The 22,131-nt window shown below is 42.5% G+C and overlaps 1 protein-coding gene across 4 annotated transcripts; it reads right to left on the bottom strand.

The window, feature by feature from the left end:
* Window positions 1-472: 472 nt before the first annotated feature.
* Window positions 473-5,670, bottom strand: snx10a (sorting nexin 10a). Of its 4 annotated transcripts, none has more exons than XM_080531159.1 (8): window positions 5,573-5,670; window positions 3,501-3,544; window positions 3,307-3,346; window positions 3,019-3,108; window positions 2,566-2,666; window positions 1,884-1,982; window positions 1,319-1,522; window positions 473-1,097 (listed from the first exon to the last, which is right to left on the bottom strand). In XM_080531159.1, exons 3-8 carry the CDS (start codon window positions 3,337-3,339, stop codon window positions 1,049-1,051), a joined length of 576 nt encoding a protein of 191 aa, XP_080387285.1. In that variant the 5' UTR covers window positions 3,340-3,346; window positions 3,501-3,544; window positions 5,573-5,670; the 3' UTR covers window positions 473-1,048. The 4 variants fall into 4 exon arrangements, with proteins under 4 accessions (XP_080387285.1, XP_080387286.1, XP_080387287.1 ...); XM_080531160.1 differs by having other exon boundaries at window positions 3,506-3,544; XM_080531161.1 differs by having other exon boundaries at window positions 3,496-3,544; window positions 5,573-5,664.
* Between the last annotated feature and the right edge of the window lie 16,461 nt (window positions 5,671-22,131).

Below are 22,131 nucleotides of genomic sequence, written 5' to 3'. Positions count from 1 at the left end.
ATTTGGACAGGAAAGCATTTACTTCTTACTACAAAGGTTTGGATTTGAATTAACAATCAATGACGTTAATTACAGATTGTAAGCTTTTCTGAGGGTATTTGTACAAGTCAGCAGTTATATACACTAGCCATATTCAGGACTATAGATCAATCTCAGCACTACAGCATAATCCTTGACAGTCAAACATTGTTATTGACACCTACCCATTTCTAAAGCTAGAGAATTTGAAACTGAACCAGCCAGAGGGCATTGAATATGGGATGCATTTGAAAAGAGTTACAGGACTTGTCCAACTATGGGTGCAAAAAAAAGCAATATGTTGCAAATGGCACAGACCATACCCACAAACCAACCCAAATACAGATGTACACCATAACTTGAGCTTTCTTCCAAAAAATATTTATTCATTCTTAGAATACATCTTTAAATCACATTAAAAGTATTCTTCTGATATTTGTTAAAACTTCGGTCTATAACAATCTCTATGCATCCCTTTCGAACCTTGGTACACAGTTTTATAGTGCAGATAAAAAATAAACATACATAATATTGTTTAAGAATCGTTCCCAGTATTATTGCATTGCAGGTTTACTTACATATACACATTATTTAAAAGAAAAGGAAAACAATGTATGTTCTACATACAGTAGGCACTGGTTAAAGGGCTTAAGACTGAGGTTGTTTAGACAAAATCAATCTCCATAGTAACACTAGTTATTCCCATAATAATGATAACATAAGATTAACACATCATTAACTAAAATGGCTTAATTATTTAAAAAAAGAAAAATATACATTTTTTTTTATACACACAGATAGGGAACACAGATTGTTAACAGGCAGAATAACTGCATAAAAAAGGCTCTTGCATTTCAGCCATTGGCTTATCGTAGTCAGTGTTTAGACAAGCCCCGAGGACTCATCTGTGCGTCATGGCTGGATGTGTTCCTGGTCATGGGGGAACTCTGTCCGGCAGCTGAACTGCTCTCGGTCTCTGGCAGTGGAGTCACACTCAGGGAGGGGGCTACTACTCTGGGACGTCCCGTCATCACGGGATCTCTCGGTCTACGCTGTGACCTAGGCCTGATGACGTTGTGCTGAGGTCGAGGGGTTGGAATGAGACAATGAGCAGAGGGTCATTTGGATTGCACCATTTTGCATCTGCCTCCAATAAACATGAACCTCTTACTCACAATTCAGAGAAACACTTGCACACCATCGACCAAAGAACATGCATTGAGCACATTCTTACACAGGCAAACAGTTCCATTCCCAACTTGGCTAGTCTCACACACACACAGAGCCTTGACCTGCTCACCTCTCGCAGTCAAAGTCACAAGGCTTGCCCATGTCCTCTATGGATAACTCTGGACTTTGAAAGTTGCTGCAGTGCTGGACAGCCTGGGCCACAGAGTAGCCCGTCTGACCCAGAGCACACGCCTCCATCTTGGCCATGCTCAGCTGTGACTGAAGGAAAAGGTGCAAACAGCTGTCCGACAGCAACAGGGGCACCTGGAGAATACTAGGGAGAGAATGCAGAACAGAACATTCAAATAAGGGGGTACCCTTATAAACCTATCAAAAGTAGGCTATAGGAGAACTTACTCAAACTTTGCATTCACTTGTCCAATCAGTACTTCAAGCTAAGAAGGAGGAATGAGTGCCTTAATGAGTATTCAAACAAGGCCCAGGTTAAAGGAGGGTTTGGAGGTAGGAGAGCTGAACATTATCCAAAACAGCCACTAGATGGCATTTGTTTCTATGAAGCCATGAGCACCATTTGACTCTTTTCCAAACAAGGTAGAGAAAGGATGGGGGAGAAGTGTGTGTGTGTGTGTGTGTGTGTGGGGAACAAAGATGAAGTTGAGGACAAAGACACTCACGCTTCGAGAAACACATGCAGGGCCTGCATCCTCTGGGCGATATGGTAAGGGTTGTTCAGACTGAAGAACGGGTTCCAGGGAGGGAGTTTGGGCAACTCCCTGGTGGGGGGTAGAACAAATGTGACAGTCTGATCATTTGGTCTGCATGTCAGCAACCAATCAAAATGTTCTGACTTTTCTTTTGAACCACGGAACTACGTTTCAACGTTGTTGAATATCACAACACAAGTTCGCTAGTCAAGCCAAAATACTGCAACGCATTGGATTCGGTGAGTAATCCCCACTGCTACCTAGTTAACTAGAACAGTACTTTCCATTGTTTGCAGGCTCACAAAACAAGCTGTGTTAGTTGACTAGCGATGTGTCAATGATTTTCAACAACGCAGAAATGTATTCACATTTTTCGAAAGGTCAGATCATGACATCGGATCCCGACATGAGGACCAAAGCTTTAGAACGTGTCACAAATCGTATTTTGAGTACTTAATTGGGATCTAACATTTCCTTTTTGTCCACACACACACACACACACACACACACACACACACACACACACACACACACACACACACACACACAATACTGTTACAAAAGCAGTCACAAATCCAAGTGATCCAAAATAAAAAAAATTAAAAAAAGGGAACACAAACTTGTGCTGTAATGTTAAGGTTGTGGTACGTACATGAGTATAGCGTTTTCCTGCAGACGATGGCGGAGCCAAACAAACTCACTGTACCGCCTTCTCACAGTGGACGTCTTCTTCCTAAAACACATGCTATTGGTCTGGAACCAGGAAGCCAGTAGAAGACAAAAAGGAAGGGTAATAATCATATAACCAGAGGGGCTTTTTGGCTCATGACCACAACATTATGTACCATACACATTACCTCCACGAAATGTATTTAATCGAAAGATGACACAATAATACTGAGCAAACTGATCATCATGTGCTGGCTTAGTAAATAGTCAGTTAGACTGGTGATCAGAAGGTCATGAGTTCAAATCCCACCTAGAAACACCATCACTAGTATCCTTAAGTAAGGTACTCTAGAGAGAATATCCCTGTAATCTCTAATTGTAAGTCACTTTGGATATAAGCATCTGCCAAATGGTTGAAATGTAATGTTGTACTCACATGTAAACAAATCTCATAGTCGACATGTGTATGCCAGAAATCCTCTTTTTTCTGCACCCTGGGATCCCGGACCCAGACACTGACAAATTCCTACGATAGACCAAAAAACAGAGTTCAGCTTTTAACATGGACGGGGAGAAGTAGTGTGTGTGTGTGTGTGTGCATATATTTTCTGCTTGAGAACCAGATGATGTATGCAGGACATTATTCAGCAGAAATTACTTTCCACCTGACCATAATAGCCATTCTGCATGTCTGAGACACAGCACAACATGTCCTAACACTCACCGTTTTCATTAAGCTGTCAATCAAACCATCCATCTTAAGACTGGAATATGAGGGCGAGCGCAGAGATGGAGAAGGGGCAGGAGAGATCATTTTAGGCACCAACATCCTTAATTTACATTTCATGAACAATGGAGAGGAACCAAAGTGGATAACAGTCCTTCCATGACCATAACATATCAGTAAACTTACGTCACCTTACTTGCACAACAGCAACGCCAGAGACCCTCACAGGCACCCACTGCAGAATAAAGCGCACAGGGTGTAGATTTAGTGAGGCACAACATCTGCAATAAACACCACACTGTAAACCGTTTTTTAAACCCTGAGCAACCCTCCTGTGTCACGTTATGGCTGAAAGCCCAACGGGTTTTACAGTACAAGTACAGCACAGGGCAACAGCCTAACCCAATTCAGCATAGTAATGTGTGTGTATAAGAAATTAAAGTTGGATGGTCCGTCTCATTTCTACCGAATGGAATGGATTAGGACCAACACAAACACTTCTGGTTATTGTACTTTGGAGGCACAAGTGAGGAATTGTTTATTGCGGACAGCAAAGCAACAACAGAAGATTTTCCACTCATCTAATTACAGAGAAGCTACCAATTAAGAATTAGGGAGGGGCACCTTTTTGCTAGATATTTGTATTAAGATACACTCAAACTCAGAGTCCTGAAAAGTGTTGATAGTTCAGTGGCTTTGGTTTTGTATTTGAAAACACAATGAGTTTCATTAGCATTAAAAACAAGTTTTAAATCACACAAGGCAAGTTGTACAGTATTAAAAGCCAGATGTAACTCACAAAGAGCCTTTTGACATTTCAGAGAAAGGCATGTGCTCCTCTGCCATTTCCAGTATCTGGGCACAGGATCTAAATCAACACAAGAGCCTGTGTGCTTGAGTCTACCTCGAACCACTGATTGAGAAGGCCCTCAACTCCTGACGCCAACCTTATTGTAGCCATTATGATATTGTTGCCCTTAGTGGCCTGATAACGCCACTACAGGTCAAAAGGCCATCAGTAATGAGCATAACTGATCACCCTCACTTTTGAGTTACCCAATTTTGGAATTGTTATTACCATCATTACCTGTTACATGACAATTACATTTGTACAAACCCGTCCTTTACAGTTTATAGTATAGATTTACTTAGCGCTGGAGTTTCAATATGACCCTAACTAAAAGTGACATCTGCTAATTTAGGACTAAACGTAAAAAGTAAATCGGCAGTGCAGAATTTAGCAGAGATACAACAAAATGCAAGAACTACAGTACTTCAGCGATGTGGTTGTAAGTCATGGTTTACCAGTAGGCTATTTGGATTTGCCTTCAATGGAACAGTATCTGCAATCTGGGTCTGATTTAAATATACCGCCAGAATGAGACACCGCTGCATATAGCATCATGTCAAGTAGTTCCTTATCCTTCCCTATGTATTTTACTTCAAACGAATCTTCTGATCACAATTGATAAACCTCTAATCCGCTGTTTTACACGAAAACCTACCCCACCTGTTCGCTGATCCCACCACTATCGCTTGAGAGAACTAAGAACTAACTATTTACACACCTGTCTAATTAGTGTTTCATTAGCGAACTTGTGGCGCAATGAATTGTTGTCTGCCTCAACGTGTGAACGGGCGGTGCGTCAGCAAACATGGTCGGGTAGGTAGGTAGTCTACAGCGAGTTATAGTTTTATAAATTGCGATTAAAACATTATTTAAAATGAGTATGGAGATAGAGGACCTCGGGTTCACAATGAGGCTTTGCAATCGAGCATCGAGTAACGTTAAGACCAACCGTAGGAGTCGATCCCCTCGGCGGCCAGAGCCTCGACCCTACGTACACATGTGAAAAGCGCTCGGGCTCGGTAGAAAGGTAGAAACGCTCCAACGACAGGGCTTGGTGGGGATACATGTCAGATATACAAACGCCTGTAGAGTCGACTTCGGGAAACCATAGACGCGTCTTTTATAGATTTAACACACCGAATATCAATATATACGTCTGCATTACGTCTAGTCTGAGGCTATGAGAGAGGAAGCTCTAGTCTAGTCCATTAGCTAGTAGGAAATGATTACAAGCCTCAATATAAATTAAAGTGATAAGGGACAGACACGAAGATTAAAAAAAATCAAGATCTGCAGAAATAACGTGAAGTCGTTTAGGTTATACTCGGTTTGTTTTACTGCAGATGTAATGAGTAAACGTTTAAGTCTAAAGTGATAACAAACGCATACCACTTTAAAATGTGCATAATGTACCTGTTATGTCCGTAGATCTGTAGGTTCCCCCAGTTGGCAATTTGTTCGGGTTTAATCCAGGTGCCGCTCGTTCTGCTCGCGCTTCTGCTGTTGTTAACTCCGAATGACGTGCACTTTCTGTTCGCTGAGCTCGTGCACGCGTGCTCTAGAATGGTCTCTTAAAAGTAGTGCACACCCACACATTAAAACAAACAGAGCCTATATAATATACATTACATCACCTATACAATACATGGATTTCTAGGTCGGAAATACGTGATATGTACACTTCCTTCCTCACTGATCACATGGCACTATCACTACTGCTTTAAGCCAAAAAGTGATGGATTGAATAGGTGATGAAATATATGGGGGCTAAGCAAAAGATGTCGCACTTAATTGATTGGATTGTAATTCCCATCAGCTGCTCGAGAAGGGTGGCTGACATTGTTCTGCTTGAATATTCACACTTGTATGAGAACTGTGATCAGTAAGGTTGGAGAAGCTGGAAGAGACAGTATGCAGCTTAGACTGAAATGCAGTGCTGACTATAATATAATGAATTCAATCGTTCCAATTTGCTGATGTGATTAGTCTGAATACTACTACCTAGAAATATGGAATTGTCTGGCCAAAACCCCCAAATCGTAACACTGCATTTATACAGACAAGCTTCCGTTTTTAGATTAAGTCAGTCTGGCTTTATTTAGACGTTAGCATCAATATAATTGTGTATTTCAAGCTTTGGATTAGTTTTAGCTAGATAGGTCATTTGTATTACTGCAGCAGCAGCATCTAATAATAATATTAATAATAACTTTTTTATTTGTATAGCACTTTTCCTGCAAACGTTGCAGCTCAAAGTGCTCCAATCATTATATAGGCTAATCATAATTTAATGATTTAGTCATTTAAAGGCAATATTAAAAAGATGGGTTTTTAGTCTTGACTTGAACATATTTGCTTAGGTTGCATCCCTAATGTAAACTGGCAGTGCATTCCACAATTTGGGTGCATAAAAAGAGAATGTCACCAAATCTCTTCTTTCGTACATGTGGTACACAGAGAAAACCAGCATCAGAAGACCTGAGTGGTGCTGTGCCAGTGAGAGCTTTATAAACAAGCATATCTATCCTTAACACTTACACAGTGGTCTCAAATCAATTACTGTCTAGAATCTAGATAATCTGTCTCTCTACAGCTACTGACTAGATCTGCCTGATTGAACATAGACCCTTAACATGCTTGGAAGATAGATTCGATTTAATGTTATTGTCAGAGGAGGAGTAAATGGAATTCATAAAGAGACCAACAGACTCCTCACCAAGGCGTGACCCAGAATTCCTTTGTTATTCTACAAGAAAGTGTCATCATTCTAGTCCAGGAGAAATACACAGGGCTGAAGCTGTTGGTTACTTATTGACATTAAACAAACAAATGTGCCCACAGGGTCTATAGTGTAAAATTCACTCAAATGCTTCTTACAAATATATAATATATCCATAGTATTCCATGTGGCTTAGTGCACTGCTATCAGACTCTATTCAATGTCAGAGGTTTAAATGTCTGGTCAGATAGAAGCTGTTGCGGTTTGTTGAATTCAGTGAAATAAAGTATGCTCATGCTTGTTTCTGTGTCAATTAATTCAATGCGCATGCCTGTGTGTGGTATGTTGGTCCTTACCAGTGTTGCTGTCTAGCGGACACAATGGCTCTCCTGAAAATGGACGAGTTTCCCAGGCTGGCTCATTTGACACTGTTCAAGAGAACAACGACATCTTATAACATATCACAGATACATATCATATGCACTAGACTGAGTTCACGAGGTACCAGGACACCAGGGGTAAGGTCTGACTAATTAGCAAATTAGCATACAGTACCCAGGAGTAAACACATCTAAGGTCACAAGACTAGACATCTAAGGTCACTATTTACATTTCAAGCCTGCAAACTGCGACACTTTAAATAAATGTGCAATAACACTATTGTGCAATATGACAACCCTAGTCGTCTATCTGTACAGTATAGTATAGTGGATAGTGTACATAGCCTTTATTTATGTAAACCAGCTCCTTCCCTTCTTGTGTTTTTTTTTAAAAGTTTTTTTTCTTCTTCTTTCCTAACACCAGGGGAGCCACCCCTCCTAAATTTCGTTGTTTGGTACCTGTACTGTAGCAATGACCATAAAGACCATTCATTCATTCATTCATTCATTCACTATGCCTCTTCTCCAATCCATTTCCAAAAACCTACTTCCTTTCATTACAACCATAATCAACTTCTCTCTGTCCACATGATCTGTCCCTGCTGCCTTTAAGACAGCCTGAGTCAAGCCTCTTCTCAAGAAACCAACTCTTGACCCGAACTACAGACCGGTAACCCTTCTCTCCTTCTTATCTAAAGCCCTGGAACGTGCCGTATCTAACCAACTGTCTCACTATCTCCTTCAGAACAACCTCCCTGACCAGGGGTGGGCAATTCATTTTCACAATGGGCCACATGAGAAACCGGGACTATTGTGGGGGGCCGGACTAGTAGGCTGAACTTAATTCTGCTCAATATTACTTTTATCGCTTTATAAAAAGCAGTAAATGATATGGTTTTGACTAGCTGCTACTGGTAAGAATACATGTTACGATAAGGCTATGAAAATGTGGAGTAGGTCAAATATAGAAGAGCAAGAGGACTCATTTAAACACAGGGAAGTAAATGCAGCTATAGTTTTGACCTTTTGCAACATCAGTTTGTGCCTATTATTTATTAACATTACATACATCCAACATTACGAGTCACAGTGAAGTATTTCTACCTTCTGAAATGATGGCTAGGACTGGTGATATCAAGCGAAAGGTTCTTTATATACAAATCTGCTGACATACACTTGTGATCACTTTCTTTTTCAATAAAACAAGCTATTAGATATTCACTTTCAATTCAATGTACAATTCACATTTCTCAAAAACAACAAACTGTCAACTTATATGACGTCACATTCTGGAACCTGCAGTTCTTCTTCTTCTTAGCTAATACAGCAGAAATGTACTTCTGTCAATCAATCATATAACATATTTATCAATCTCTTAACTGTGAATCAATCATGTAACATATTAATCAATCTATTTTAACTGTGAATCAATCATGTAACACATTAATCAATCTATTTTAACTGTGAATCAATCATGTAACATATTAATCAATCTATTTTAACTGTCTAACTAACTATAAAGTTACAACACACAGAGCTAAGCATCTGAGTAGAAAAAGCAACAAGTGCTTTTGATATTTTTCAGTTATTTTTTGTGTTCCGTGAGAAAAGCCTGGGCTTGAACAAGTGCACTGAAGTCTGGTTGAATGTCTGAGGTGGAGATGCGAAGGACAGCTGACAGGTGATCATCAGTGAGAGAGGATCTGTATCTGGATTTGTTGAACTTCATCACTGAGAATGTTTGTTCACATGTGTAGGTAGATCCAAAGATAACTAGCATCCTCTGAGCATGCCTCCTCATGTGGGGAAAGTTCTCCTCTTTGAGAGAAGAGTAAAAGTCCAGCAGTGATACTGACTTAAAGTGCTCTGCCAGTAGTGTATCAGACTGCAGGTCAATGACTTCGAGCTGAACGTCGCTGGGTGTATTATCCACACTGCAGGTTAAGGGAGAACAAATCATGTTCATTTCATTCTCAACTGTTTTGAAGTCTTGAAATCGCCTTAAAAACTCACCATGTAGAGCTCCTAACATGGATGAGTACCTGCAGAGGTGATCAGCTGAGAGTGTGACTTGCTTTAGTGTTGGCAAGTGGGTGAGAATGTTGTTCTCAATTTGGCTGGAGAGAAACTGCAACTTTCTCATGAAAGCCTTCACCAAGCTGTACATTTCATGTACAAAAAGGCCCTTGCATTGAAGTTTGGTATTTAGTTCATTCATTAGTGCAGTAACATCTACAGCAAATCCCAAATCTGCCATATAGTCTGCATCTGAGAGCTCTGGGATGTCCTTCCCTTTCTTCTCACAGAACGCTTGAATCTCTGCTCTGAGGTCCCATACTCTTTTAAGCACTTTGCCCAGGCTGAGCCATCTGACAGCTGTGTGGTAGCCTATTAGTCTAGCAGCAAGTCCTCAAAAAAGCCTTTCGTTTTCAAGATACCCCTACCCGAGGTAGAACAAATGACAACAATGATTTTTCTTATCTTTAGGGTCTCCCATTAATGAAATTGATTGTTGTCAAATTTTATTTTTGGGGAAAATATGTTTTTTGGGTTGTTCTTTAGAGCTACCCCAATCCCTGAAAAAGACCCAAATTAGACCAGGCCTAATATGGGGAAGGTGACAAAAAAGCCCATAACTTGAGAATGATCACTCTTTTCCTCTTCAGATTTGCTGAGGTATGAACCAGGTGGTTGTCCTACATCACCAAATAGTCAGACAACTATTTACCTAAATAAATACTGAATTATAGTCCTGTAAACTTAGCTTTAGTTTAGATGGAAATTGTACTTTTTGGTGACAGGAACATAGGACTCCATCACTTTTCTCTCATTTATCAGAAAAACAGAAATCCCTGAAAAATATATCATTACTGAATTGTCTAGGGTGCTATTGAACACTAACCAGTAGTTGTATGGAAATATCTCATACAGTTCTATTGCACCCCCGTCCACCCCAGCAACTCCATCGTAAAGTTTGCAGACGACACCACCGTGGTGGGCTGCATCTCGGGGGGGGACGAGGCGGCGTACAGGGATGAGGTAGAGCAGCTGAGCAAGCTGTGCAAGGTTAACAACCTGCTGCTAAACCAGTCAAAGACCCAGGAAATCATCGTGGACTTCAAGAGGAAAAATCTGAGGTCCAGCCCCTGCTCATCGACGGAGGGAGCGTGGAGAGAGTCTCAGCCCTCCGATTCCTGGGGGTGCACATACAGGATGACCTGTCCTGGAAGAACAACACAGCAGCCATCATCAAGAAGGCACAACAGCGGCTCTTCTTCCTGAGAGTCCTCAGGAAAGACCACATCGGACAGGAGATGCTGGTGGCCTTCTACCACTGCGCAGTGGAGAGCATCCTCACCTACTGCATCTGCAACTGGTTCTCCAGCTGCACAGCCGCAGAGAGGAATGCGCTACAGAGAGTCGTGAGAACGGCCCAGAAGATCACCGGCGCCCCCCTCCCCTCTCTGGAAGAGCTGTACAACACGCTGCCTCAGGAAGGCCTCCAAGATCTCCAGAGACCCATCCCACCCTGGGTACGAACACTTTGCTCGGCTGCCCTCGAACAGGCGGTACAGGACCATGTTCGCAAGGACAAACAGACTGAAGCTCAGCTTCTACCCTAGGGCCATCCAGGCCCTGAACACAGCAAAGACCTAGGTTCTGGGCCCTGGACAGTCTGGACGGATTGATGGCAGCTGCTGGATTGAAAATCAGGTGTAGTGCTGAGGCACAAATGTGTACATTTCAAGCCTGCAAACTGCGACACTTTAAATGAATGTGCAATAACACTATGTGCAATATGACAACCCTAGGGTACATAAGGTTGCAGAGAATAGGAAATGTTAGAATAGGTATAGCATAGCATAGAGTACAGCAATAGGTTAGAATAGGTATAGCAGAGCATAGAGTACAGCACAGTGTTTTATTTGTACAGTATAGCATAGTGGATAGTGTACATAGCCTTTATTTGTGTAAACCAGCTCCTTTCCCTTCTTGTTTTTTTTAGTTGTTTTTTCTTTCCTAGCACCAGGGGAGCCCCCCCTCCCAAATTTCGTTGTTTGGTACCTGTACTATATCAATGACAATAAAGACCATTCATTCATTCATTCATTCATTCATTCATTCATTCATTCAAATGAGATTTCTTTAGACATAGGCCTACCTCTTCTCTGATAGTCAAATTCCGAATGGGGGATAAGTGGCATAATAGCCTATAAGTTAAGAATGCTCACTCTGATGGTCATCATATTTGGAGAGGGAAATACCAGGTGGCTGAACTACATCACCAAATAGTCAGAATAAGAGTAACCCAATAAAATAAAGTTTATTAGTTCTAAATTGCAAGCCTCTAAAACATAGGTGTAAATAGTACAGGTTTTATTAAAACTGGAACCTTAATTCAAAGTACAATTAAATAAAGTCCTCAAACATTAGGGGACACATTTTGACATTCTGCACAGCAGGTGCAGAACTCTGTACAGGGAAGGCCAACAGAGAGGCACTGGCACTTTCCACTCTCTCCACACTTTGCATCTTTGCAATATAAGTGAGTGATGTCTCTCACTTCTGTAGGTGCTGGGGTTTTTGTAAAAAGGACAGGTTGAATGGCCCCATCTCTGATAATCCACCCCTTGCCAATAGGACTCCATAACAGGGGTTTGGGCATGTGGCTGTGACACCATACCGCTGTCTGGAACATTGCTCTCTGCACATGCTGCTGAAATGCATCCTCTGTTGGCGGCAGATTTGCAGAGGCTGTATCTGATGTTGATGCAATGATGAACCTCAGTTCATCCAGGTTTGTGCACATCAATCCATTTTCCATGTTCTTCCTTCCATATAGGAGTAGCGCAAATTCTCTTGCGACTGGCACAGACTCTTCCAAGCTGGCAGAGAGTCCAAAATGGGCCAGATCTTTGAGCTCGCTGAGATGGGTCTTGAGTTTGTTGAATGCTGTTGTCTTTCCTATTCTGTACAAACTACTTGTTGTGTCACAGCCAGTGAGTGCATGACATGCTGGTAGACAGTTAGACATGTCTGGTAGACAGTTAGACATGTCTTTCATGTCCAATTTTCTCAGATATGGTGTTGATGGGGACATATCTCTCTCTCATTCCATGGCCTGTATGCATGTACACCAGAGATGAACCAAACATTTATTTGCTTGCATAATATATGAGCAGTACTTCCACATCTGTGTCATCAGACCTCACAATGATGCAGGAATATGACTCTGCAAGATGTATGGCATGGAGCACCATCCTTGTGTCTGCCTCCTCCTGATCACTGTACAGTGATGTCAAACTGCTGACTCCTGCTGTGCAGATGCTCTTCACCTCCTCCCCTTTGTCAAATCCACTTGCCAAGATGATGGAGTCATCTGAGTGTAGTCTCTGTGGGGCTGCAGTGACAATGTAGTTGCTCACAAACATGCACAGTGCAGTCTTGTTTCCACTACTCCTCAAGTACTTCCTGTAGTTTGGGACATTTGTGTTGCCAGTGATAACATGTGTAGGCCTTCCATCACTTGAATGAATGAATGAATGAATGGTCTTTATTGTCATTAATACAGTACAGGTACCATACAACGAAATTTAGGAGGGGGGGCTCCCCTGGTGCTTGGAAAAAAGACTAAAAACAAGAGGGCCAAGGGTAAAATAAAAAAAGGGAAAAGAGCTGGTTTACATAAATAAAGGCTATGTACACTATCTACTATACTATACTACTATACTATACAATAAAACACTGTGCTGTACTCTATGCTATGCTATAAATATCCTAACTTTTTCCTATATCTGAACCTTATGTACACAAGGGTTGTCATATTGCACATAGTATTTGTTGCACATTCATTAAAGTGTCGCAGTTAGCAGGTTTAGAATGTTCACAGTTGTATTTCAATATTGCACTTATGTTTACAATCTAGTAGCTGCCATCAAATTGTCTAGATTGTCCAGGGCCTAGAACCTAGGTCTTTGCTGTGTTCAGGGCCTGAATGGCCCTAGGGTAGAAGCTGAGCTTCAGTCTATTTGTCCGTGCGAACATGGTCCTGAACCGCCTGCCTGAGCGCAGCCGAACAAAGTGTTCGTTCCCAGGGTGGGATGGGTCCCTGGAGATCTTGGAGGCCTTCCTGAGGCAGCGTGTGTTGTACAGCTCTTCCAGAGAGGGGAGGGGGGCGCCGATGATCTTCTGGGCTGATCTCACGACTCTCTGTAGCGCTTTCCTCTCTGCGGCTGTGCAGCTGGAGAACCACACGCAGATGCAGTAGGTGAGGATGCTCTCCACTGTGCAGCGGTAGAAGGTCACAAGCAGCTCCTGTCTGAGGTGGTATTTCCTGAGGACTCTCAGGAAGTAGAGCCGCTGTTGTGCCTTCTTGATGATGGCTGCTGTGTTGGTCCTCCAGGACAGGTCCTCCTGTATGTGCACCCCCAGGAATCGGAGAGTTGAGACTCTCTCCACGCTCCCTCCATCGACGAGAGAAAGAGAAATCGGACCTTGATGGTCTTTTAATGGCCACACACGGCAGTTTACACTCTGATCACACACATGCAAGTTTTTTAGGTGAACACACACACAAACACAAGCACATGCACTATCTTCGGCGGGTCGCCAGGTGGAAATTGTCCTCTGCCTTTGTAACCCATCCGGGCTGCCATTCCTCCACTGGCAGCCAGGGGCAGCGGTCGCCCTTTTGGCGCGGCTTGAACCGACGCCCGGCGCCCCGGGGACCAAGTAGCGTTCTTCACCGTCGTGGTCAGGGACGGGTGTTCACTTTGGCATGTCTTTCCATGTGGGGTGAAGGAGACCCCTAGTGGACATGGGGGGAACATGCCAACCCCAAGCCACATATATGTGCCACGGCAACCAGGCTTTCACCCTTTTTGGACTCCCATCCAGGTTACTAACCAGGCCCAGCCCTGCTTAGCTTCTGAGATCTGACGAGATCAGGCTTGACAAGGTGGTACGGCCGCACACCGAGCAGGGGCTGGACCTCAGATTATTTCCTCCTGAAGTCCACGATGATTTCCTGGGTCTTTAACTGGTTCAGCAGCAGGTTGTTAACCTTGCACAGCTTGCCCAGCTGCTCCACCTAATCCCTGTACGCCGCCTCGTCCCCCCCCGAGATGCAGCCCACCACGGTGGTGTCGTCTGCAAACTTTATGATGGAGTTGCTGGGGTGGACGGGGGTGAAGTCGTGGGTGTAGAGGTTGTAGAGGATGGGGCTCAGCACGCAGCCCTGGGGGGACCCAGTGCTGAGTCTGAGGGCTGTGGAGGTGTGGGAGCCCACCCGCACCCTCTGGGGGCGGTCAGACAGGAAGTCCTTCTTGCACCTCTCCTTTGCCTCTCCAGGTCTTTGATTGACTGTGGGCCGTCATACCTGTCAAATACCATGACCACATACTGCATTTCTTGTTTTATATTTAGAAGTGACAAGATCTTCTTCAGGATGCATTCTGCTAGCTCACTGAAGGTCTGGAAGGCTGAATCATGGAGGATTTGAAGCATAGCCATGCCATCAATGATGTATGCAGATTTCTCTGTGGTGTCAGACAGCTCTTGTATCACTTCTACTACCGACTCCAGTTTTTTTTTTTTTTTGCAAGGTCTGCTTTTGTGGTTTTTCTCATCGCCCCATCGTCATAGAAGAGATGACAATTCATGACACATCACATTCTCCAATGAGAGAGAGATATGTCCCCATCAACACCATATCTGAGAAAATTGGAAAAGACATGTCTAACTGTCTACCAGCATGTCATGCACTCACTGGCTGTGACACAACAAGTAGTTTGTACAGAATAGGAAAGACAACAGCATTCAACAAACTCAAGACCCATCTCAGCGAGCTCAAAGATCTGGCCCATTATGGACTCTCTGCCAGCTTGGAAGAGTCTTTGCCAGTCGCAAGAGAATTTGCGCTACTCCTATATGGAAAGAAGAAAATGGAAAATGGATTGATGTGCACAAACCTGGATGAACTGAGGTTCATCATTGCATCAACATCAGATACAGCCTCTGCAAATCTGCCGCCAACAGAGGATGCATTTCAGCAGCATGTGCAGAGAGCAATGTTCCAGACAGCGGTATGGTGTCACAGCCACATGCCCAAACCCCTGTTATGGAGTCCTATTGGCAAGGGGTGGATTATCAGAGATGGGGCCATTCAACCTGTCCTTTTTACAAAACCCCCAGCACCTACAGAAGTGAGAGACATCACTCACTTATATTGCAAAGATGCAAAGTGTAGAGAGAGTGGAAAGTGCCAGTGCCTCTCTGTTGGCCTTCCCTGTACAGAGTTCTGCACCAGTGGAGGCTCCTCCATAGAGGTGGAGGAGGCCTGGCCTCCCCAATAATTTGAGAGAAGAGAGAGATTTAAAAAAGCAATAATTATATTTATTTTATTTATTTATTTAACAAAAAACATATTTTAAAAATGTTTATATTAATATTATTTCCGTTTTGTTCATAAATCTGAATGTTTCCATGGCTAAAACCCAATATTGCAATTGTAAAGCACCTACAGGCCAGAATCCCTATCCGTTTGTATTGAGGAGGCCAGGCCTCCTGTCGGAAAGTCCAGGCCTCCTGTCGGAAAGTCCAGGCCTCCTGTCGGAAAGTGGTTTCTCATAGAAGTCAATGTAATGCAATTTTTTTCATGGCAATATGTGATTGGCTAAATCACTGAAAATGGGTGGGCACAGGAGGCCTGGCCTCACCATGCATTGAGTCCAGGGCTGAAAGATTGACATTTTGTTCGTCCAATCACATGAAGCCATTTTGACTTCAGTCAAAGAAACACTCGCGGTGGCTTTAAGTGCTTTGCTTAAAATGACCTCGGAAGTCTGCGAGATTCTGGCGCGATTTATACATCGAATAGGTAGACAACATTTAGGATTTATTGAACAGTTTTATTTTTAATATTAATAATTAATAATTGTATGTAGTATGTTGTGGTGAATGTTGTGAGCCTGAAGGGACAATAGCTGCTGCAGGCGGACCAGAGATTCATGCCAATTGTTTTGTTTATTTGATGACCCATTGTGCAGGTAACTTATTACATATGTTGTTTGAGTTCTATGTTTTGGTGCATTTTGTAAGAGTCCACTCGTGGTGTTGCTAGCATTCGCGATCTAGGGCATGGCTAGTCAGTAACGTCATGTTCAGGGGTGCACATAACTGGTGCGCCAGTGCGCATGCGTCGCCAAAATGCATCCTGCGCGGCAGATCAGCCGCATGAACGCGCTCTTGCGCACCAACAGCTGGAAGCGCTGGGAGAGGAATTTACTTCCTCAAAATCCACCTGCTGACTGCTGACTGCTGCATCACTGCAAGCCCCACTAAGTAACTATTTGCCGTCCCCGACGAGTAATCCATCACAACAGTCGACCGACGACGACCACGGCGACTCCCCTCACGAAAACATTCGGAAAGTATCGTAAATCGTACTTTCATTCCGCGTATCGCGTATCGCACGGTTATCACGCCGCAGCGCCGCCACGTGAAAATTCAGTCCCAAACGACTCGTCGCTAAAAGGAAAAACAACACCAAGGGACTTAACGTTTCTTTTCTCTGAAGCTTTCAAACGTTCAGACGTTTGTTTTACAGCTTCATTATCGCACATAGACCCCTGATCCAGGGAATATGGTTGGGAATTCTATTAGAAAAAGAAAAAAAAAGACTTTGTTGCACAATCAAAATAATGAGCTATTTAAAGTGATAGCCTACAACATCCTCTACCATGGTTGAAATTGAGGACAGTATTAACAGCAGTCAAGAGAGCAGTGATGAAGATGATTAAGCTTGTAGCATAAATAAATGCTTAGGCTGTAACTTTTTGTTGAAAAGTTGATTTCAGTGTTTACAGAACAGAGCAGTGCTTAAAGAGATGTCAGTTGATTGCATTGTGTTTAAAGGAGTCTGACAGACTTTCATGCTTAAAGAGCAGTCATTTGATTTTGCATTTGTTTATTTTGTTTTGCACACAATAATTTGTTCGTTCATCTTTATTTATGAATAAATGTCGTTTTGCTACTATAAGTTATCCATGTATCCCTTTTGTATCCATCCTGTGGGACGGGTCGTGACTCGCGAGCTCGGGGAGCACCAAGCAGCATCCCTAGGTGCTCCTCTGAGCACTGGCCCCAAAAAGTTATGTGCACCCCTGGTCATGTTGCATTCCACATGTAGTACCTTTTTCCGCCACACGCGTGTATGAGTGCTGTTCTGCAGGATAAATATTAGAAATGGATTAAGTATTGTTCTGAATTTACATTTACATTTTTGGCATTTAGCAGACGCCTTATTCCAAAGCGACTTACTTGTATGTTGTGTGTCTGATTGACAGTGTTTGAGTGCTTTTGACATGTCATTGATTGTATGTAGTATGTTGTGGTGAATGTTGTGAGCCTGAGCAGAAGGGACAATAGCTGCTGCAGGCGGACCAGAGATTCATGCCAATTGTTTTGTTTATTTGATGACCCATTGTGCAGGCAATAAAAGCTGCTTCATCCACCATCCTGAGAGTGTCCCAATCCCTTCAGTACCGCCAAACACAAATTAATATTTTTTAACAAAGACAGATAAGAAGCAAGCAAGAAGCGAGCAAGCGGAAACAAATTTGGCCTCCTCAATTCTGGAAGTCACCAGCCTCCACTGTTCTGCACCTGCTGTGCAGAATGTCAAAATGTGTCCCCTAATGTTTGAGGACTTTATTTAATTTTTTTTTTAAATAAACATTATTTATTCACAAAATGCGGCTGATATTCTGTCTGCGCCTATCAGCATTCATTAAAAATCCTCCAATACAATAACATTTTTTATCTGTGTGTGTGTGTGTGTGTGTGTAAAACTCACTGTTAAAATACATAGGGGAGAACGCGGGGCGCCGGTCAATTGCAAGTCTATGCCAGGACGAATACTTTTCGCGTACACGTGAGCTGTAGCAGCGCTCCAATTGGCTGTCTCTATTTCTTGGCCAGGGCGCACAAATGTGCGTCCTCCTGAATCTCCGGTTGTATTGCAGACAATGCATTATGCTGAGGACTCCCGACTTCCGGTTTTCCGGACTTCGGGCTTCCGGAGTATTTTAAATGAACATTCGTAATGTCTGTCTCTGATGTTCATGGTCAATTAAATCAGCCTATTTTGTGCAACTAATAATGTTCCCGCTAATGGGTTAACCAAGCAGCCTCGCACCTAACGTGCAAGCACCTATCTTCGAACTATTCATAGCAATATGCGCGGGGCAAGGCGGAGGTACGGGTAAACACGGCTCATGTTCTGTCATCAAAGGTAAGGGTTGGTTTTCTTTAACTCAGCTGATGCATTGTTGTGTTTCTGACATGGTCTGGTTGTGTTTCTGACATGGTCTGGTTGTGTTACAGACATGGTCTGGTTGTGTTTCTGACATTGTCTGGTTGTGTTACAGACATGGTCTGGTTGTGTTTCTGACATGGTCTGGTTGTGATACAGACATGGTCTGGTTGTGTTTCTGACATGGTCTGGTTGTGATACAGACATGGTCTGGTTGTGTTTCTGACATGGTCTGGTTGTGTTTCTGACATGGTCTGGTTGTGTTTCTGACATGGTCTGGTTGTGTTTCTGACATGGTCTGGTTGTGATACATCATTGAATGTGTTGACCTGCTGTGATGTGTTGACCACCATCACTCTCCATCATCATCCATCATGTGTCTATGAAATAGATAGTACTGTACTACTGACTGCAGCATTCATCTCTGCTCATTGATGTAGCCATGTCACACAGACACATAGTACACATATTCATCTGCTACCTTTATTAACCTGAGTGTAGCTGTGAGGCCTGTACTAGCCTTGTTGACTAGACTTCCTCCTTGTCTGACACTGGGTATTGGACCGTACCGACGTCCATAGACCGGTCACTCTTCCACCTCAGTGTCTGTAGTTGACAGGGTAACTTCTCCATGGCCCACACGGTCATTTTAAGGGTGAAAGTTGAAATTATACAATGGTTGTAACGCCAGTGCGTGTTTTATGCGCGTGCACGCGGAAAAAAAATCGTGCGCGCGCGAAAGAGGACCCCCCCCGCCACACTGCTGTGCCCCACCCAAAAATGTTTGCACCAGCCGCCACTGCTTTGAATTAAGGTTCCAGTTTTAATAAAACCTGTACTATTTACACCTATGTTTTAGAGGCTTGCAATTTAGAACTAATAAACTTTATTTTATTGGGTTACTCTTATTCGGACTATTTGGTGATGTAGTTCAGCCACCTGGTATTTCCCTCTCCAAATATGATGACCATCAGAGTGAGCATTCTTAACTTATAGGCTATTATGCCACTTATCCCCCATTCGGAATTTGACTGTATCAGAGAAGAGGTAGGCCTATGTCTAAAGAAATCTCATTTGCAATAGAACTTTATGAGATATTTCCATACAACTACTGGTTAGTGTTCAATAGCACCCTAGACAATTCAGTAATTATATATTTTTCAGGGATTTCTGTTTTTCTGATAAATGAGAGAAAGGTGATGGAGTCCTATGTTCCTGTCACCAAAAAGTACAATTTCCGTCTAAACTAAAGCTAAGTTTACAGGACTATAATTCAGTATTTATTTAGGTAAATAGTTGTCTGACTATTTGGTGATGTAGGACAACCACCTGGTTCATACCTCAGCAAATCTGAAGAGGAAAAGAGTGATCATTCTCAAGTTATGGGCTTTTTTGTCACCTTCCCCATATTCGGCCTGGTCTATTTTGGGTCTTTTTCAGGGATTGGGGTAGCTCTAAAGAACAACCCAAAAAACATATTTTCCCCAAAAATAAAATTTGACAACAATCAATTTCATTAATGGGAGACCCTAAAGATAAGAAAAATCATTGTTGTCATTTGTTCTACCTCGGGTAGGGGTATCTCAAAATCTGAGGGCCCTTCCTGCTAGACTATTATGTCACGATGTTCAGTCTCATGCTCCTCCAAAAGTGCAACAAACTGTCTGTGATTCAATGCCCTTGCCCTGATAAAGTTAACTATTTTAGTTACAACATCAATAACATGGTACATTTTTAGCCCTGTAAAAATACAAATTTCTGTTCAGGGTCCATTTCACTCACTTTGTCTTGCATTCGCTTCAAAAGTCCAACATTTTCCCCCGTCAGATTTGGACACCCGTCTGTTGTAACACCTGCCAATTTGTCCCGTTTCAGTCCCAGCTTATCCAAGCATTCATTTACCTCCGTGAACAAATCACTCCCTGTTGTCGTCCCTTTCATTGACTGCATTGCTGCCAGCTCCTCCGTAATCTTAAAGTCCTTCGTTATCCCACGTACAAAGACGAGTAACTGGACATCGCAGCTCTCATCCAAAGCCAATGAGAAAAAGTCAAAATTGTCCGCTTTGTTTTGCAGCTGAAGTTCCAGATTTCCCGCGATTTCCTCGATCCTTCTTGTTACGGTTCGCCTGGAGAGAGACACATTCTCAAATGCCTCTTTTTTCTCTGGGCATATTAGCGCCGCAGAGTCCACCAAACACTCTTTGATGAATTCCCCCTCAGAAAATGGCTTACTGTTTTTTGCTATTTTGTGGGATATCACAAAACTTGTCTTGACCGCTCCATCCCTGGATGTGTACAGTTTGGTAAAAAGTCCTTGTTGGGTATGCAGCTTAGCTAGCAACGCACCAGATGCCCGTTCCCGCTCTACGTCAGTCGTTCTTATATTTGGCTGCATGTTGAGTCTCGTAGTGGCGATTTAAATTGTAGTCCTTAAACACAGCGATCTGTAATCCATAAACTGTCATCACAAAAAAGGCTTTTATTCTGAAATATTGTTTTCAGACTTTTATTCAGATTTGTTTTTTCTTCTGACTTTTATTCTGAAATTATTATTTTTTTCAGACTTTTATTCTGACATTATTTTTTTCTGACTTTTATTCTGAAATACATTTTTTCAGACTTTTATTCTGAAAAAGAAGTTTCAGACTTTTCCAGTTGAACATAAACTAAACTATTTAAATGCTGCTATTGTTTGCGAAAGATACTTACATCCCACCATTTTTTTTCAGAGGATGCAAATGTATATTTATAATGTAGCATAGGCTGCGAGACCAGCAGAAAAACTAGATCTATAATTCTAACTGGATAGTACTTCGTTTCCAATCATAGTTAGCTAGATTACTTACTTAGCTAGCTTACCTTTACTTATCAAATGTACATTTTGTGATATAAACGCAGTGCACACACACCGACAATGCATGTCTAGCATAGGCACAGCACATCACCATAATAGCGATTTTTTTTGTTATGCTTGTTGTAAATAAAAGTTATATGATGCATTGAAATGACATTAAACTAAGATAATAAGATGGTTATCATCATTTTTCAAATCTTTATTAATAAGTTATTACAGAAACAGTAAGTGACATTTTCCGAGAGCGAAATCTGTTGTTGTATTTAAAAATGGCGGTTAAGGGTGAACTCTGAACATGGGATGACGATGTTGTGACGATTTCCATTGACCAATCAACGGTCTGCAGCGTCACACGTCACACACAGCCTGGCAAAAATGACCTCTCGCTACCCCTCTGAAACGAGAACTAAAACGGCCTGGCTCGGCCCGGCTCGGCCCTGCTCGGTTGGCAGTGGAGAAAGCAAAACAAACCGGTACGGCACGGGTCGGCACGGTAGTGAAAAAGCGCCATAACATAGTCACGCACGCACATACGTAAATTGAAAATAAAATTGTCGCCTTCAAAATAAAAGCAATGCAATTGTACTGGACACATTGCCTACACTTATTTATTTGTTATTTCTATTATTATGAAAAGCTTTTTTTTTTACCTCACACAGGGCCGACCAGGGACAGCCATAGGGCCGCACAATGCCCAGGTCTG

This window comes from Nansenia antarctica (assembly GCF_963989245.1).
Source record: "Nansenia antarctica genome assembly, chromosome: 5".
Lineage (NCBI taxonomy): Eukaryota > Metazoa > Chordata > Actinopteri > Argentiniformes > Microstomatidae > Nansenia > Nansenia antarctica.
This window is presented reverse-complemented; position numbering and strand designations above follow the sequence as displayed.